This window comes from Alligator mississippiensis, chromosome 8, assembly GCF_030867095.1.
Source record: "Alligator mississippiensis isolate rAllMis1 chromosome 8, rAllMis1, whole genome shotgun sequence".
Lineage (NCBI taxonomy): Eukaryota > Metazoa > Chordata > Crocodylia > Alligatoridae > Alligator > Alligator mississippiensis.
The window spans coordinates 17,627,543-17,647,525 of NC_081831.1; the positions used below are offsets into that span (position 1 = coordinate 17,627,543).

Consider the following 19,983-nt stretch of genomic DNA (forward strand, 5'->3'; position numbering starts at 1 on the left):
TACCTGGCTAGTCCAGTTCTATTCTTTCAAAGAGCATGAATCAACAGTGTTGGGATCCAATCACTAAATTCCTCATGCTGCTAACCCCACACCCTGTTCAAATCTGAGCAATAGCAGATTACTTTTCCTAGTTCCAAATCATTTAAACACATTCTGCAGGTGCAGATACCATGTCTAACATTCTTTTTAAGCAGGGCCCAGAAGACTGGCTATCTAGATCCTGGAACTGTTACCTTAGTCTTCTCAAGACCCATATGGATGTACAACTGCAAACCTTATTCTTCATGTGTAAACTGTATACTTTATGCTATTAGGGCTGAATGAAAAATCATCAACCAGCATGTATAAAAAAAATTATCTATCTATCTATCTATCTATCTATCTATCTATCTATCTATCTATCTATCTATCTCATTTAAAACTATTACTTTTCCTCATATATAAGCTATACGAGGAAAGGCTGAGGGATCTGAGACTCTTCAGCCTGAGGAAAAGAAGGCTGAGAGGGGACCTGGTAGCAGCTTACCGCTACACTAGGTACATCAAGGGCTCAGTGAGCAACTGTTCACCAGGGCACACGAGGGAAGAACCAGGAGTAACGGCCACAAACTCCTGAAAGATCGATTCAGGCTCAACAGTAGGAAAAACTCCTTCAGTCAGGGAGTCCAGACTGTGGAATAAGCTCCCTCCAGAGGTGACTCAGTTATCTTTCCTGCTTGGTGCAGGGGGCTACACCCAATGATCTTCCAAAGTCCCTTCCAGCTCTACAATCTATGAATCTATAAGAAGTTACTTTAACAAATACTTGGGAATATCATTCATTTGCAGTCCAAATCGTTAAGAGTTTTACTGTAATGATCAACCATCAAAACATGTGAACGTAATGAGGAGTAGCAGCAAGTTTTAGAATATAATTTGCCATTATGGCAAATTTTTCTTTTCTCTTTACCCTGGGCAAAAAACTGTTCCATCATCCACTAGGAATTAGGGCTGTGTGAAGCTTCGGTCCCTGATTCAATTCAGGGGAGATTTGGCCCAGTTTGGTGGCTGAATCTCTAAACCTGAATCAAATCAGAGGGCTCTTTAATCTCTCTGAATCAAATCAGAACCCTCCAAATTGATTCAGGAAGATTTGGAGATTCAGACATAGAGACATCTTTATATGTTTTTTTCTACATACCTCTAGGTAGCAGGCAGCTCATGAGTGCTGCGATGCTGGGACGCATGGAATGTCCCACAAAAGCACTTGGCAGCAGACCCAGAAGTGGACCAGAAGCACTTCCAGTCCACTTCCGGGTCCATTGGAGCGCGCTGGGGGCCCCCGCCACTACTCCCCGGGTCGGTGACTGGTGCCTCCTGGGTCTGGGGGGGGCACCCAGGGTCCCCCTGCAGCTGATCACTGAGCTGGGGAAGGCATGGGGGGGCCCAGAGTGCTCCATGGCAAACCCAGAAGTGGACCAGAAATACTTCTGGGTTTGCCACTTTGCACACACATACTAGGAATCACAGTAAAAAAAAATGGCCAGGTCCTCTCTAATAGTTAAAATAGAATTTCTACCTATTGTCTTTCTAAGTGACTTGTGGCTGTAACAGGATTTGGTGAAGATGCTCTGTAATCTTCTGGTGCTAACGGCAGAGAGCTGAGAATTTGACTCTGCGCAATTTAGATTCCTTCTAGTATTTTTCTAATTTAAACTGAAGACCTAGATTGCAGGAAAACATTTAGTTTTATAAGATGTGCTTAAGATGCAAGTTTGGCTGCATATTCATATCAACAGTTTTATCTGTTGACCACCACTAAGCAATTGTAAACTCTGTTAAGCATACACTGTTTGCATAATTAATATTTGTGAAAAAAGATGGTATAATACTTACCTAATTTCCCCCTCTACAATCCCATCCTTTTATTCTTTCATCATTAAACAATACTACAAGTTCTTTGGTTCAGGGACTAACTTTTACTAGCTTTCATATTTTTATAGGGCCACAACCCTAACCTGGGACCTCTAGCTGCTACTTTAATACAAATCATAAAACATAAACAAAAGGAGGAGGATTTTGTAGACTGGCATGTCCTCCTTTCCTAAGGTACAGCCTCTTCCAGGTCCCCCAATAGCACATACAAGAATACTACAGCATACTATTTTGCTCATTTTGGCTCATTCTATAGATAAGTAAAGAGTTCCAGTGCTGCAGAGATTATTTTAGAGAAACTGCCTCTTTCTTCTCAGGAAATCATATAATATTGGCTCTTCCAGAGTTACATGCAGTGCAGAACACAGAAAAAGAAGAAACAGATGTAATATACATAAAGTTGACATAATTGCAGGGAAACCAACACAACCCAAACTAAGTTTAGTGAAATTATAATGCTTATATCATAGATCTTTTGCACTTAATCTCACCAGTTCAGATGTAGAAAAGCAGACCTAGACTTTTACAAGTCTATAAGAATCTTTAGTAAAGCTTTATCTGCCATAAACATGCAAGAATTTAGCTAAATCAATGCAAAATCCCCATGTAGCTTCATTTCTTTCATTTTATGTTCTTTTACTTCAGTTTAGCTTGATCTTATTGCTAATCAACTGATAGTAAAGCAAAATAAACCTATTCTAAACCCAAAAGTTACCTATAGAGCTTTTCACATCAATTTAATTTAATCAGTTTAAAAGCTTCAATAAATGTTAAATAAGTACAAACCTGGCAAGGCATGCAATAATAACCCTAAGCAAAAGTTTTTAACATTAGATGTGAAATCAATAACCAGCCACATCAAATTAATAGTCTAAACAACTTTACCTCTCCTTTCATGTATTCCATTAGCCTTTGAAAAGGCAGTAGGCAGGAGGTAAAAAAATAAAGCAAAATAGCAGCATGACTCTTCAATGAAGTCTGCTGTTAGTGCTTGTCATACAGGCCGCAAAAGCCACAACAAAACTAGATTATCGACAGATCATTTAAGTCCTTGCCATATGCTTCTTGTAGAATTTTCAAGCCTCATACGCCAAAAGGGCAGAATGTGATGGTGACTCCAGGTGTTAAGAGTTTAATGCCTTGCCTATATGAGAGAGCTGCACTGATTTAACTTTAGTGCAATTTTAAACCAATGCAGTTATATTGGTGTGACTTACATGTACACAAGGGCGAACTGAACAACCTGGATCCTCTCCTCTTTTCCCACAGGAGGTATGACAGGGAATAGGGGCCTGAACGTTTCCCTAAAAAAATCTTACATGAATCCCACTTAATATTATATGTGCTATGTAGGCTCTACCTAAACCATGAAGGTTTCTCTCTAGACTGCCTAAATTGCTGAAAGTAGGTCAAAGAACAACTGTGCTTTCTGCTGGGTTCCCTGATTCTGTTATAGTTTAATACAGACAAGTCCTTTGTCATTATTCATTCAAGAACTCAGGAAAAGAACAGATTCTTCTCTCTTTTTCTCATTGCTTCATAGGAGCACTTCAGGCCAACCAAGAGTACAGCAGTAGCACTCAAAGCTGTTCATTAATGGGCTGCATTTTTTTAATACTATATAGATGTAAATAGTAATTTATAACACAAAGCTTGCTGGCAATTTCATTAGCTTTCACAAAACTAGAGTTCAATTCCTGGCATCAGGGACTTCAGTAAGAAACAGCTACAGCAAATTAGCAGGTCTGGACATGCTGAAGAGCCCTCTCCTAAGAGAAGGAGAAAAAAAGAAAAGGATGAAGCTGATCTTGAACTAGTAATCTCTGTACCAAATCAATACCTGCTCTATAAAAATCAGCTGTAATTAAGCCTGTATCCACATTTCACTGTTTTCATTATTACTGCCTGAGATCTCTATAGCTGCTAGTGTAAAATAAGTGAAGTCCAAGGAAATATTAATCAACAAAAGAAGGCAAGGTGACTCAAAACAACTCTGAGATGAGAAACACAGTATTAAGAAACAAGGAATTTTCAGAAAAGTTTTAAGATTCAGCTTTCGAATCAAATATTTTAGGGAAAATCTTGAAGTATTAAGGTATTTGTTATGCCAGAAATGTTGTAAAATAAAATAGATTTTCTCAACTAAAGCACAAGTGGTCTGGAGTTTTGCTTAGCAGCTGCTTATGAGAACAAAATTTAAAAAGGTAAAAAAGCATATCCACTCATTTTGAGGGTTAAGAAGAGATTTAACTTCCTATGGAAGCTACATATTAAAAATGGTTTCCTACAATGAATCCTGTGTTTGGCATAAGGAAAGAATCTGCTTTAATATTACTGTACTGAAGAAAATCAAATGTTTGTGCCAGGTCTCTGTGTTTTGCAAGGCCTGCTTACTTGGTGAAAGGAGCCTGTTACCATGACCACAACAGTAAAAACTTAAGCCTCAGTGAGATATTAACATTCCACACTCTTGGAAAGAAAAAGGATTTTTTTAAAGCCAGTGACCCTTTCTTTGGGGGATTTTTTCTCCTCCTTTTTTCTTTACATGACAGAAGAGAATCAGAAATGAATCCTAATCCCATGTAAATAGTCCAAGACAAGAAGACTGACTGCCACATAGTTTCTGTATTGGGGCTTCTTCTTTCAAAAGAAATACTCCTTGCAGTTGTAACTACTCCTACACATATCAAAGTGAAGCAATGAAAACAAGAGGATAATACAGATTTCAAACTAATGTTGCTTCCCAAATGTAACAACCATGACAACAAATGACATCCTTATTTGAACACTGATCTAAAACAGACTCCTGCATAAAAACCTGGTTTTCAAAACCAAGCATATTGTGTTTCAATATTATTTAATGGAATACATAGAAACACATAGCTTTCTTATGCTCTGTTCAGTACAACACATCAAACTAAACATGGGAAAACCTATGTTTATAAACAAAAATTACTTTGGCAGATATTAAGTCTGGGTTGACACAAAATAGCCATTGTAGCTGACAGTTGTTCTTACCCTAGTTTCACTTGAAGTGCATAGGTGAAAAGTCTTACATATAATTTATGATAATACTCTTATTTTAAGACACTGCATCTGTGTATGTCCTTATGAACTAAAAACTGATTTATAGGCATTACCAAGGCAACTCAAAACACTACAGCTAAAACAAGGTTTAATCCCTAAACACATTTCTAATGAGAAAAGGTGACTACAAAAAGAAAGTATTAGCAAAAATATAATATATCAGAATCCATAAATATTACATGTCCAAATCTAGATTGCTGCCCCTGTTTGTATTGCCCTTGTTCCATTCTGTGTACTAAGAAAATAATCCAATCTTTTTAAGTTTCAAGATCATGAGCCTCCTGAACATCTATTGTTTATAAGACATGTTGACATGCTAATAGTATTTATAAGGAAGTTACACTGGTTTAACCCACTATTATAGTCCTCATGATGATAAAAAAGATACTCTCAAAGAAACATTTAAAAATATTTTAGAATCAAAAGAAATTTTAGAATCTAGAAGTAGGGAAGCTGTTGCCAATCATAGGTGAATTCAGGGCCCAGACAACATTTCATTTATTTCCATGCTTCAACATAAGAACTATTTGAAAGTGACCTTGAAGTAAAAATTAAACACAAAAGAAATAGAATCACACCTTATTTAATAGGAATGCATTTCAGCAGGAATTCAGCATGGGCCTCTGTTGTATCAAACCAGTTGTTTTATCATTGAAAGCAGAAGTTGGCTCCAAGTACTACTGTATGATATTTCCAAACTGTACCTCTCAAATGACAGGCATGTGACAGGACTTTTGTTTGGGGTCAGTACTCTGTCTCCAGTCTTCCATTCACCCATATTGACACCAAACCCTGCTGCTTACACAGCAAGTACACATTTCACCAGCATACTATTCTGTTCCCTGTTTTGCTCATGTGATACGAGCAACTCCTTTTTCATGCACATAGGAGTGCTCTCCTGAGCAACCCTCCACTTTATCTATTCTTATGCTTTAGGCAAACTAAAGAAGAGAACTGAGATTGATGAGAAAGACAGGAGTGATCTGCCAGTGTGGAAATAGCACAAGAAAAGTTCCATATCACTGGGTAGAAGACAAAAGAGGGAAGGGAATAGAGAGGTGGTAGGGGAAGGCCAAAAGCGAGCACTGATAATCTGAAGCATATTTCAGAGACCGGTGCTCAACTTGATAGCTAAAAGCATCTCAGTGGCACACCTGCAGGTGATATGCTTATGTTATCTTTTAGAACACAGTATATAATTATTCAAATTAGGTAATAATTGGATGCAAAGGGATAAAAGATTCAATCAATACAGAGATATAGGGATATAGGGATTTTTTCCCTAACACAGTACTAAGTGCAGTACAGAGTACTAGATGCAGAGAGGTGAGGGTTTAATTTCCTTCTGCATAAGGATGGACTAAGAAGGAAATACAGTTAAGAATGACATTAATGAGGAGGAAAAAGGCATCACTGCTCTTTGCCCATGTAAATAGTCATGTGTAATTCTTACAACTTCAGAGGAGTTGGACGTTACCTACAGCTTTCCAAAGATGCCCTTGAGTGAAACGAGTAGTTAATCTAATGAGCACTTCATTATGAGGACAGACCCTATACATATAAATAAAAAGTCTTTTAATTTGTCAGCCTATTGTAAATATCACTAGGTAGTACAAACATCTTCAGCAAATACCAATATTAGAGCTGTGTCTTGAAAATACTGTCAGTGTACTGCAACATAGGGTTGGTTAATCATTGCTTGCTACAACTGTAAATAAGTATGGTCTCCTTGAATTTTTAAAATGTGCATTTACTTTCTTGAGGAAATTATAACAATTTCTTTATCCACAGGAGAACTACAAGATCCCAGTCCTTAGACATTTAATCCTTCAATTTATTATAAATTTCTCAACATAATTTTTAAATTTCTATTAATCTTATAGGCAAACTTTGTTGTTACTGGACTTCAAATGCCTCAAACAACACATTCCTTTGTTTGAATGTAAATTTTAAGCATGATTGTCTAGAAAATATGAGCTGTGAAACAACAGACTCAGTTCAAGAAAACATACTAAGTACAAACCTTGCCTAGCTCTTCAATGCATGCATTTAATTCATGTTAACATTAATGACAGCTAAACACATGGATCAACAGGGAACACACACTAGTCCTATAAATATTTACCTTACAAGCTAAAAACACATGGTTACTGACATGAGATGGAAGTCTTAGCTGACAATGCAAAACTTCCTTAATAAACAAATCTACGTATAAGCTTTAGAAGATCTTTATTAAGAATGCATTTTGTTCTGTTTCTCTTCAAGCCTCCACCCCTTCTTGTGAAAGCAACTGTTTAAAAACTTTTCCTTCTACATAATGGAAAAAGAAAGCAAGGTTTAAAACTCAACACAAAAGGTTTACAGTTCATACCACACCGAGCTTATCTTCCTTCTACAGTAGTTGTCATAATTAATTTAACCTGAATCTGCTATCACCAGCCAATTACAACTACACCAGAGCCATTTTTTTTATATTTGACTTGGATTGCAAATTTAACCCTATTTAGAATCATCAGTTCTGAAACTAGCAACAAAATGAACCAAGCATCTTCATGCTCTGCAACAAGGGCTGTAGAAAAGGAAAAATCCAGCCATTCCACAACTTAAGTTACTGTGCCTTTGGTTTCTATGTACATGTTATTTGCATACCATAACAAATAAATTTACTTCTAGTGATTAAAGAACTGTCAGAATTATAGCAATGCATCTTTGGATTCTAGATATTTGACAAACTATATAATGCCAACCTCCATGGTTTAAAAAGATTGAGTCAGGCCCCAAAATGTCATGAAGCTGGTTTAAAAATAATCATAAGCTTCCCCATCTAAACAGGGTCACTGTTGTGGATTCTGGCTCTCCACCGGCTTCGAACTCCACTGTAGATGAGTAATTCTACCAATCCAAAGCCGGTCCCAAGCCAAGATAAAAGAGGAGGTTAGCATCAGTAAGGGTGCCTGGCTGTAAAAATCTCTGCCAAATCATCATCTTGATGCAGATCTGAGGTGGTTTAAAAATAATGATTTTTTTTAAAATAAATTTGCTGTTCTTTTTTATTGTCTTCTGGTTTCTGAATCTCTGGGGTGCATAGGTACATATCTGTAAGGGTATCACTGCAAGTCTTAAACTTACTTAAAAATCAATAAAAGATGGACTTCTCATGTAATCACTCATCTCTAAGAGCTGATACTTTAAGAAATAAACACCAAGTACTGCAATATGAAATTGCAAATGAAAGAAACATTGTAACTATTATAAATAAAATCCTTTTGACAAATAAAGCACAAACACTAGCCCAAATTACACTTTCCCATACAAGGCAATTGGCTTGGAAGGCCTTGGTCCAAACCTCCACTCAAGGCAGGATCATCTCCGTCTAATCCATTCCAAACAAATGCTTTCCTAAATTGGACTGAAAACTTCAAATGACAGAGACTCCATGATTTCTTGAGGCAATTTGTTGTAATGTTTAACCCCTCTCATAGAACATTCTTCCCAATACCTAAATTTAATCTCCTTTGTTGTAATTTAAGGCTGTTACTTCATGTCCTGCCCATGTGGAAGCAAAGAACAATTTATCTCCATCCTCTTTATAACAACCTTTGAATTTGAAGACTGTTATCAAGTCCCACTAGAGTCTTTTTTTTGCTAGACTAAATAAACTCAGTTCTTCCAACCTTTCCTCATATGGCATGTTTTCCAGACCTCTACGCATTTTTGTTGCTCTTTTTTGCTCTCCATAAACAACTCCCACTGAAACTGAAGAACATGGCCAAAATGCCTCTCCTGTTCAGCTGTGCCTTTGAATGGAGGCCTCCAAAAACAACAACTCTTTTTTTGTAGCAATTCCAGGACATGGTACTTAGGAATGTTGACCTATTACAGTTTTACTAATGCTTTTAGTTGCTACTTTACTCATTCTTAATTAAATGTTTTCCTATGGATTAAAATATTTTTCAGCTAAGAGCAAATGGTGCCTGCTAATTCAAATTATTTAAACATGCCGTCAAATCACTATTAAACTACTAACCTCCTTGGGGTTGAGGTGAATCATGACCACCAATGACGACCTGTATTCCTACGTCTTCTAACTTGATCTTCCACTTTTCAAGTATACTAATAGAACTGTCCTGAAAAAGATATAGTGGCATCAATTTTAATTTACGTGGCAAACTGAATTAAAAAAGCAAACCCTAATGTCTTACAGAAATAGGTCAGACGGTACTGTATAAGTAAAATAAAATATATGTACCTTGCTAGCATCATTGAATACTGAGAGTTCCATGGTGCCTTGAAAATCTTGTTCCAAAACTGACTTTAAGCATTCATCCAACCAGCTTTCACTATTGTGAACAGGCAGAATAACAGACTACAATGAACAAATAAAGATATTATTACCTATGTAAGCATTTACTCTCTTTATTTATACTTTAGCAAATGTGAATACACATTTGAAAAAGGAGAAAGCTTCAGCATGCATAGTAGCCACATGAAACAAGACAAAGCCGCTGTTCTTTATGAATAAATGAATCACATTCTTCTCTATTGAGGGCTTAAAGAAATCTTTGGTTCTACAGTCATTGTGTGTTAATTTCTTTGAATGTCTTTCCTTGAAGATTCCTTGAACAAAAAGCAAACAAAATGTCTCACCTCCAGTCACTTAAAATGTTGCTATTTTTTTTCAGACTCTCAGCCTACCTTAGCCCCACTTCTTTATCATCTTCTCTCAGTTCAGAAAACTCCTCCATTAAACTATTTCTCTGGTCCATTACTGTGTTAGCTCAAGTGGCAGAGGAATGTGTGACATCCATAGATTGCAACCCTGCTGATAACCTATGGGGGTATTAATGTCACACGATAACATTTCTAGCGTTTTCCATTTTGTTTTTTTTAATAATTTAGGAAATTACATGCATGAATGGACACATGTGCAAAACATGTGCAAAGAACATGATTAGGGCTGCAAAGCCAAACACTCAACTTAGAAAATGCCAAAAAAGGTTGCATGCAACATAGCCTGCCCCTCTCCCTTCCCTGCTTATGCTTGCTCTGTACCAGCAGGCTCTGTGCACATTGTAGCCTGGGGCACTAAGCATGGCCCCAGCCTGGCCCTGTAGCAATGGCGTGCAGCCCACATGACTGCTGCAGGGTTGGATAGGGCCATGCTCCAGGTTAGAATGGGAATGAAACCTGCTGGCACAGAGCAGAGGCTGGCAGAGGAAGAGGGGAATAGAGGCTGGAGGGAGTGGGGACCCTGAAACTGTGGAAGGAAGGGAGGGCAGGCACAAGCAGGGAGCAGGTTGCTTGACCTCCCCACACCACCTGCCTTTCCACTGCCTGCCTCCTGCAGTGGTGGGAGGGATGAATTAAAGACAACTGTCCAATAATTAGATCCTATATATGGAAAACTATAACAAATTTATAAATTTTCCATGTTTAGAATCATCTTTGACGAAAGTAAATATGATAAGTGCCTGATGCTTTGGAGATGGTATTCCACCTCTGATTTGATCAGAGTACTTCGGTGATATTAGGCAAGTTGATTAAAGCAAACTTTTGCAGGTAACTAATGCTGAGCTCTTCATTTTCTGGTGCCTCAATTAACATTCTGCAATTTGACCTGCAGGAGTGCTGACCTCCCACAGTTGTGACTGAAGTCAATAGGAGCAACTTTTAACATGTAAAATGCTGTATAATGCTAAGTCATCTGAAAAATCAAGTTCTAAGTATCTCAGAATTGTTGCTTTCTTTTTACCTTCATCTGTCCTTCTGTTGCCATCTATAAAAAGAAGACGATAATATCCCTTCATATTACAGAGAAGTTGTAACTAAATTAATGTTTGAGCTGAATAGAATGCTTTAGAAAAGTAAAAGCAATCACTGCCACAGAGAAGTACATAAAGATACTAATACTTCTGTATCAGATCAGGGTTTGAATAATGTACCACAATGAAAGCACAAACTATATACTGAATAATAATTAGGGGTGAACTGACAGAGATTTTGGAGGCCAATACTGATAGCCAATTTTTAAGGAGGCATATCAACCCATACCAATCCAATTTCTAATAGAGTGGCGTCTAGCTGGTAAGTTTGTTGTTATGGAAGGTGAGAGGGGGAGAGAAGGGGGGCAGATCAACACCCCCCCGTGGTAAGAGAGGGAGTGGGGCTGGGGCAGACACTGCCCAGCCGGGGCAAGGTGGGGTGCAGGATGGAGCCGCGGCTTCTCCAGAAGGGTGTGGGGGGACAGAGCCATGGCTTGTCCAGGAGGGTGTGGGGGGGCTCCCGCTGCTGTGCACACCCTGGGAGGGCACAGGGTGGGGTGGAATGTGCCCAGAGATCTTCATGGGGCAGGGCAGGGCAGGCTGCAGCTGCAGGCTGGGGTCAAGGGCTGAACAGGCTCCTCCCAGCAGGAGGGGGAGGATGGGGCTGGGCCACACTGTGCTTGGGGCTATGGAGGAAGTGCAGTCACCCCAAATTTCACTGTACCCCCCCCCGATAGCCCTCCTCCCAGCACCGCCAGCACCGCCCAAGTGCAGTGCAGCCCAGCCCTGCCCCCCCCCCCCCGCATTGGGAAGAGCCCAGTGTAGCCCCTGGCCCCAGCTACAGCTCACCCTGCCCTGCACAGATCCAGGGGCACATGCCCCCCCTCCCCCCCGTGCCCTCTAAGGGTGTGAGCAGCGGCCGGAGCTGCTCCCCCCCACCGGATGAGCTGCAGCTCCGTCCTGTGTTTGCCCTGCCCCGAGTGTGCAGCGCCTGCCCCAGCCCCAGCCCCACTCTCTCCGTCATCACAGAGGCATTGATCTGCTCCCCCATGCCCTTCCACCACAACAGATTTCCCAGCTGCAGGCAACTCTTCAAGATGCTGGACTATGCCCCTCACTGCCTGCGTGTTGCTGCTGCAAATTATTGGCCACATCAGGCTGATTTCCAATATAGTCAACTTGCTTTATATCAGTGCCGATCCAATATCGCACCCCTAATAATAAGAAAACAATACTGATAAACTTCTCATTACAAGTTTATCCTTCTAAGCCAGGGGTGGGCAATTATTTCAGCTGGAGGGTGGTCTAATGAGTTTTAGTGAGCTGTCAAGAGCCACAAGGGTAGCCCTGCCCCTTGATAGGTGCCCTGCCCCCTAGTCACCATCTTGGGACCAGAAGTCCCGCCCCTAACCCCTGACCTTTGCCACCTGAAGTCCCTGCCCTTGCCCCCGGAAGTACTCCTTTGGAGGGCAGGTGCCATCTTGGAACTGCAAAAAACCTAATCATATACTAAAAGTCAAACATCTAATATAACATATTTTATTTTAAAAAATATTTTTGTCCTGATTTATGTGTGCGTAGTATATATATAGGTGATCGCACAATAGCCCCAAAATACATTCTTACTTTTGTATATGGTGTGAGAGGAGTGTGTGCGGTGGGATTGGCGGGGCTAGGTGTGTATGGTGGGATGTGTGGGTGGGTTGTGAGGGGGTGTGGCTGTGTGTGGGGGGGTGTAGATATGTGTATGCGTGGAGGGTTGTGGAGGGACTGTGGGCAAGGTATGGCTGTGGGTGTGAGGGAGGGTGTGAGGGATGTGGGGACCCCCCACATGCCCTTCTACATGGCGCACAGCTCTTGCTGCTGGCAGCAGCAGAATCAGGACCTCAGGGTGGCTCATAGCCTGCACAGGCGCAGCTGCTCAGCAGCATGTGGCTCTAGCCAGTTCTGGGAGCTACATGTGGCAAGGAACAGAGCCAGCCTGGCCTGCCTCTACCACATGGAGCTCCCTGTGGCTTATGTGCAGCTCTCTGGACTCACGTGCCACTGAGGGGAAGCCCCACACAATGCAGCCAGCAGCTTGGCCCCACTCCTTGTTGTCACATGCAGCTCCTGGGACTCCACTGGAAAGCAGAGAGCAGGGCTCCCTGCCAGTTCCAGCAGAGCCCGGGGAGTTGCACATGGTGGCAGGGAGGGTAGCCAGTTCCTTTGCATGGGGCTTCCCCACTGGTGATGAGCGAGTCCTGGGAGCTGCACATGAGCCAAGAGAAGTCCTGTGTGATGGAACCGGGCTGAACTGGGCTCCACACTCCCACTGCCCTGCTGGGTGTGAGTCACAGGCCCCGTGCTCCATGCTCCCACCAGCCCCACGCTGCCTCCCAATTGCAGCTTCCTCCCACATGCTGCCACTTCCCTACCTGCTGCCCACAGTGAGCACTGCAGCAGGGACATGAGGAGGAGTCACCTCAGGCCAGGGAAGCCAAGCAGGTCCCCCAGCAGCTGCAGCAGTGGCAGCTGCGGCCCTGCCTGGAAGTCATGCGTTCAGGCTGCCCTGGGGCCCTCTCGTGCATGAGGGGAGGAGTGAAGTATATGGGCTGAGCAGGGTACAATTAATTGGTGATATGGGCCAAATGAAATTGCCTGGTGGGCCGGATCTGGCCTCCAGGCTGTATTTTGTCTGCCCCCATTCTATGCACATACTAAATCAGGGAACCTGTGGAAAAAAATAGTATGTGATCATATAATTAAAGCCTGTAATAAAATGCAAATGCACAGATGGGTTAAATTAAATTTTCATATATAACCTTAATTCTATCAATTCTTACCTTTGGATTAACTAAAATTTGCAATCTTAATGTGTTTATTTAATATAGTTTTTGTGTATGATATATATTGCTATAACAAAATTCAAAATAATGGTTAGCACTTTACCAGTGAATTCCTTCAAAAGATCAAAATATATCAAAATAGATCACAGAGTATTACCACATAAAAGAATCAATCCTTTCAGGGCTGCTCTATTTTTGAATGGCTTGTGGCCACAGGACTCCCAGTCACACACCACACGGGCCACACACAACCCAGGCAAATGCTGTGGGGATCATAAATGCCATGTAGGCGACTCCCCTTCACTGCATGGGCATGGATCCTGGGTAAAGTCCCTGGGTTCCCTGAACCCCCTGGCTATGAGCTCCCCCAACCCCATGGGCCAGGCAGCTCTGCCCTTCCCCAAGGGCGGAAACAAGCACCAGAAGCTTGAGCGAGAGGGAGCCTGGAGGTTCTGGCAACAGAACAAAGAGGGGAGTGGTTCCTGGATCTCCTGATCCAGGGACTGCATGTCAACACTTTGGGAACCACATGCGGCTAGTTGGAATCATCTCATGATTCCCAGAAGACAAATATTATCATCTCTTTACGGATGGGAATATGGAATAACCTTCCTATAGGAAGTTTCTTGATTTTTGTGATTTAACCATAAGGCTGTTTTTAGCATTTGATGAAGCGAGCTGATGCTTATGAAAGCTTATGCATTTCTGATTTAGTTAGTCTATAAGTGCAAATCTACTATGCCTTCTTCAAAATATGTAATGAATTCATGTTGCCACTATATCAGAATTAAGAAAGTAAAGTCATCTGAAAATATTAAAATAGAATTATTGTTTATCAGTGGTCTCATGATATACATTTGTAAATGCACATATGTTTATATACATATGTCCTCACTATGAAAAAATGCATTTATTTTAGGCTTACAGCTTACTGTCTGATAAAATGATTAGCCAATAAAAACTGAGTGTTATTTCATAGCAACATAGAAAATTATATTAATTTCTGGCTTTTTATTTTATACCTAGTTCTAACTTCCAAGGGAATCAAGGAACCAGGAAGAACTCACCTCCTGGATTTCAACAGGGTGTTTCATTATGGAGTAAGATATTTCAAAGAGGAGGGAAGGCTGCTTTTGCAAAATAAATCCTTACCTGCTATCTTAACATTTTGGAAAAGTCTGGTTCTTTGCTTTGAAAGAATTAGAAATTTCACACTGGAGAAAAATAACTACATGAAGTACAAATGCAAAAAGTTTTGAGATTAAAGAGCTTTCTTTCACATTAGTACTTTGAGACTTCAAAGCACATAAACAGAAACCTGAGATTTTTTTTAAGAGCCACTGTAAATATTACTTGACACAGTTTGACTGTGTCAATAAATTTAATTCACTCAGGATTTTAGTATTCCATAATCCCTAGATGGACATTAAAATAAAACCTTGTATGTAACACCACATTAACCCAATGGTATTATATTTATTAAAAAAGAAAACTACTCTCCAAGGCTTCCTGATAGCCAGAGAGGCAGTATTAACAAGCTGCAATATATGTATGCAAATCAGTTCTTCTTAAACCTTTTCAAGCCTCAGCTTTGACTAATTTGTTTGACTAATTAAATAACTGGTGAAATTAACTTCCAGTGAAATAAAGAAGAGAGTGTGTGTGTGCGCGAGACAGAGAGTGAAATAAAGGTGTGTGTGTACACACACAAAAATATACTACACTAGCTGCAGCTTTCTCTCTGTTTTTTCTATGAAGGCATGCTTAAAATTTTATTAAGTGAAAGTAGAGGCCAGTGTATCACATTGTTCCATCACTCTTACATCCTACATGAACTGATTAAAATAACAGAAGCATCAATTTCATGGGTACCCCAAATTACAATATTTGCAAACATTTGGCACCATCAAGGTGCTCTGAGCACTGCGCAGTAAATCTACTACTTTAATGTACTATTAAAAACATTACTGTAATTAAGTTCCATCTCCTAAAACTGCAGTAAAACTGTGATAGGTGTCTGCTAAATGAAGGTGCAAAGGATAGAATCACTGAGGATACCTCAGCAAAAGGCTCAAAAAGTATAATATGTATACAAATAACTGTGCTCATGATTATGAATCAGGTCTCGGTGACTTAGGGTTCTGAGCCAATGATTCAGCTCTGTGGTTGCCAGGATTCACTCAAATCTAGAAATTTAAAAATACCATAGGACTCTTCCCCCCCCCCCACACACACACACATAGTTTATTTTTTCTGGTTGTAACTTGGTTTACAACTTGCATTTTACATAGACCATGGTGATCCGCAACTTTTGTTAACAGCAATACTGAACAAGAAAGGCACTTCAAGCAACATCCATACTTTGCTTTCCCTATGAATCTGAAGAAACATATTCTGTGGAAAGCAAATTTTTCTATGGCCATGACAAAGTTTCAGGGGCAGCATGTTATTTGTGAGCCACAAATGCACAATGTTCACTGAAGCAGGTGTTATAATGTCCTTGCTTCAGCTGAAGTGAGAAAACCACCAGGCCCTGGCCCTAGGCCTCAAAGCCCAAGATCCAAACTATTCTTTGCACTCCAGCTGAGTAGCTGCAAGCCAGAAAACCAAGTACTGCCAGAAGTCTCAGATCCCATTCTCCACTCAGGCCAATAAGCTCATCAAATCTGCAGACGGCACAGACAGCACCTACAGCATGGACCTCCCATCAATGGAGCAGGAAACATGCTGTGCAAGAACTGTGGCTAAAGAACTTCATCCCTAACACCAGCTTCTACCCCTCAGGATGGCAGCTGCCCTGCAGGGCCTGGACTGCTCTTAACCATCTCAGAAGGGGCATCAGATGGTATAAGAAAAGCATATACTCTTGAGGCCTGTCCAACAATGCTGGCTGCAGCTGTGGTGCTCAAGCTCAGAGGGCCAACCACATCATTTACGAATGAATGCCTTTACAGCCCTTCTTTGGGTGCCCAAGGTCTTATTAATGTTGATCATTCTACTCGTTGCTGGCTCTCATGCTTCCGACATACAAGTGTAGCAACACTCACTTCATTATCACTGCCACCATGCAAGACACTAAATTTCATTTATAGATTCTAACGTGCTTCTAAATAGGCAAATATGTTCTATACATTTTCAAAGTAATAAAGGGTAGATTAGCATGGACAGGGCTTTTGCAAATACCTTATGTACTGTTTTCCTACAAGCTCTGTTCAGGAGTGTTTGCGTTGTCATGAACTATAATTCACTGTAAAGTAACCATGGTATAGTAGAATCCAAGAGCGCTGCAAGGGCCTGTAAGCATGCATAATTTCACACCAACATCTAGTAGATAGGACACATGCCTGGCAGTCAAGACCTGGATGTCACTCACTGCTTTACCAGTTACTCAGTGCAGGCCTGCTCCAAAGCCTTCAGAAATTAGCAGTTATTAACTTAACAGACTTTGGAATAGGACCAGTGTGGTTTTGACTAGGTCAATTCATTGTTCTGTACCTCAATTTTGCAGCCATAAAACAAGGACAAAGATGCTTCTTCCCTTTTTAAAATTAATTTTGAACTATGGATGAAAACTTTAGAGAGGTGCTAAATTATCACCATATAATGCCATCCTCACTGTTCTGCAAATGTATCACGAAACCAAGAAAGTATTTTTCCTGGATTACTGGAGGGGGAACCCCATCTACAAATTTGAAGTGAGAAATTGAAAAACTGCTAGAAAATGAAATTGCTTCAAATAGAATTCATTTTTTCATAAATCTCTTTCCTCTGTCCCCATCATGTCATCGCTTTTTTTTAAATCTGCAATTTAAATACAAAGGGTAAAATTTTCAAAAGTGCCTAAAACATAAGACCCACTGACTTGCAGCCAGATCAGGCTCCTAAATCATGGACCTTATGCTTCTAAGTCACTTCAGCTTTCCTTAGTTTTACCCATGTCTGAAATTAATGTCTATTTTTGACAATACAAATGAGTTTTCTTTAATTAACCAGTCATTGTTCAAACCTAGTTAAACCCTTCACCTTTGGCAGGAACTTGTGAATTTTGGCAACTGCCTTCCCCAGGATGGCCATTCATTTCAGAAGGAAGCTAACAGGTACGTCCCAAAACCGGATTTGACTTTACACTGTTGACATCTGTGAGACGATGCCTGCACAGGCCTGAAGGGCTACATTTTTATTGATTTGGTTGTCAAATGTGTTTTGATTCAAGAAGTCTCAATATTATTACTGTTAAGTCCTCATTATTATTGTTAAACTAAAGCAGCTGTGTCAATATTAAAACAAATGGAAGGAAAGATGTTACACAAAGTGTCGGGAATAAATAATAATAGTTAATTGTTATTGAAGCTTTCGGCTCCCTTCGGAGCGGGTGCAGCAGGCTTGTCTAGGAATGCTTTTCCTCAGACTGTGAGGGAACAGGGAGCAAAAAAGAAAGGACCAAAAACTCCCACACGCCTGCTCCAAGTCGTCACACCGTGACAGCCGGGAGGAGCGAGCGCTGCTGCAAGGGTTTGACCCCAAGGTTACTGTCTGTCCAACTCTCTTCCTTCGTCTCCAGCAGCCCTTGCAGTTGGGGGCCCTCCGAAAACAGAAGAACCAAGCGTGTAAATGCAACAATCAACGTACCACCTGGCTCCTACAGGCTTCCCGGATGGCAGCACCCAGGGGTGCTCTGCACTGCCGCGGGGGGGCGCCCGGCTCGGGACATGTCGGAGCCGCGGGGCACGGGCACGGGCACGTGGCAGGGGCAGCCTCGGGGGCACCGGGCCCCTCGCGCACGGGTCTCCCAGCTGAGCGCGCCTGAGGAGCCGCGGCGGCGTCTGCCATGTCCGTCCTCTTCCCGCCTGGGGGGACAGCGGGCAGGCTCGGCCACCTGAGCACGCCCAGCTCCGGCCCTCGGGGAGCCCGGCACGGAGGGGACCAGCCCCGCTCCCGTGGCAGCGGCTCGAGCCTCAGCGCCCCCTGAGGCTCCCACAGCCCGTCTGCCCCTCCCCCCGCGCAACGAGAACAGTAGAGGCGGCTAGAGAGGCCGGAAGTGCTGATGAGCGGGGGCGGCGCTCTGTGCTCGGGATGGCCATAGAGGCGGGGCCACCCGGGGCCCGCGCTGCCGGTGCTGTGCTGCCTCTTTTCTTGCTCCAAGACATTGGTCAGCACTTCCTCCCGGCGGGCAAGGGCCGCCGTCCCCGGCAAGTAACCAGCCGGCCTGTGTCACAGGGCGGGGCGCGGAGGCCGCAGGGGATGTCCTGGGTTTTCCCCGCCGCTCCTCTGTCTCTTGCAGGCTCCAGGATTGAAGCGCCAGGACCTCGTGCCGCGGGGGCTGCAGCCCTGGCGCCCGCGCTCAGTCGCTGCCGCTAGCCCCCTCCCCGCCAACAACGTGTCCGGCCCCTGTTTTGGATCTGGCCAAACTGTCCCTTTCCGCCGCGGCGGGCGGCGAGCTCCGCGCTTGACCCGCGGGCCCGGCGGCGAGGAGCGCCCTCGTCCTGCTTGTAGACTTGCTCCCTCCGGGTTTCATGTTGTGGGCCCTAGCTCTTGTACTGAGAGAGAGTAAAAAATAAATCCCTGTTTACTTTCTCTTCACCATTTAGTGTTTTGTAAACCTTTATGATGTCCTTCCTCAAGCGTCTTTTTTTCTAAACGGATACCTTTTCTCCTTTCTTCCTTTTCTCCTTCTACAATTGCTTTTGGATATTTGGGACATGTTTTTAAAGGCATTGCAAAACCTGAAGATATGGGTGGGAGCCAAGTGGGATTTTCAAAAGCACTGAAGAGGCATTTGGTGCAGCTAAATACCTTTAATATCTGGCCTGTTTTTCTTCCATTTCAGAGACTGTCATTACTAATTTTTTTTTCCATCAGTGGAGGGGGAGGTATATGGATAAGTTGTATCAAATTCATTTAGAAACAAAAAACAAATGTTTGATCCTAGTTGTTCTTTCAAGTTCTTACTGTGCCCGGCTTTAGCACAGTTCACAGTAAAGGGATGGTTTTATTCAAGCTTTCTTAGGAATAGGAAACAGTGAGGAAAGCAACATTGTACTGAATTGATTAGTTTCTTAGACATGGCTTCTTGGAATCCTAACTGTGTTTTACTAAGAACAGCTACGTCTTTTGTGGATCGGCATCACGCGCTCTTATTTTTGTAACTTGCTCATTCTAATTGTGTTGGCTGTTTAAACACAAATCTTTAGTTAAATTATAAAGAGATTTGTGTTACGAAGTTTCTTATTTGAAAGGCATTTTGCTCTAGATTTACACTAAATCCTTACAGTGTGACAGTGATACCAGCTTGTTATAATGTGAACAATCTCATACCTGTAGCCCAGGGGTTGGCAACCTTGAGTTCATGGTCCAGATCTGGCTCTCAGAGCCATTTAATTAGACCCATGGAC

General features: G+C 41.9%; 1 protein-coding gene and 1 long non-coding RNA gene across 16 annotated transcripts in view; one reads left to right on the forward strand and one right to left on the reverse strand.

Moving 5' to 3' along the window:
* Positions 1–18,691, reverse strand: part of B3GNTL1 (UDP-GlcNAc:betaGal beta-1,3-N-acetylglucosaminyltransferase like 1) — a 350,365-nt gene extending 331,674 nt beyond the window's left edge. For 4 of the 15 annotated variants that reach the window (XM_019485756.2, XM_019485757.2, XM_019485767.2 and 1 more), the window contains exons 1-3: positions 18,221–18,645; positions 9,251–9,367; positions 9,029–9,128 (exon numbers count right to left, since the gene is read on the reverse strand). In XM_019485756.2, the coding sequence (XP_019341301.1) occupies positions 9,029–9,128; positions 9,251–9,367; positions 18,221–18,421 (418 nt within the window). In that variant the 5' untranslated portion in view covers positions 18,422–18,645. Of the gene's footprint in view, positions 1–9,028; positions 9,129–9,250; positions 9,368–18,220 lie in introns of all 15 variants that reach the window. The other 11 variants (XM_019485763.2, XM_019485768.2, XM_019485762.2 and 8 more) reach the window with 7 other exon arrangements.
* LOC132252101 (uncharacterized) lies at positions 18,676–19,171 on the forward strand. The gene is made up of 2 exons (XR_009463848.1): positions 18,676–18,740; positions 18,873–19,171. It is a non-coding gene; the product is annotated as an uncharacterized LOC132252101 (long non-coding RNA).
* The last annotated feature ends 812 nt before the right edge of the window (positions 19,172–19,983 follow it).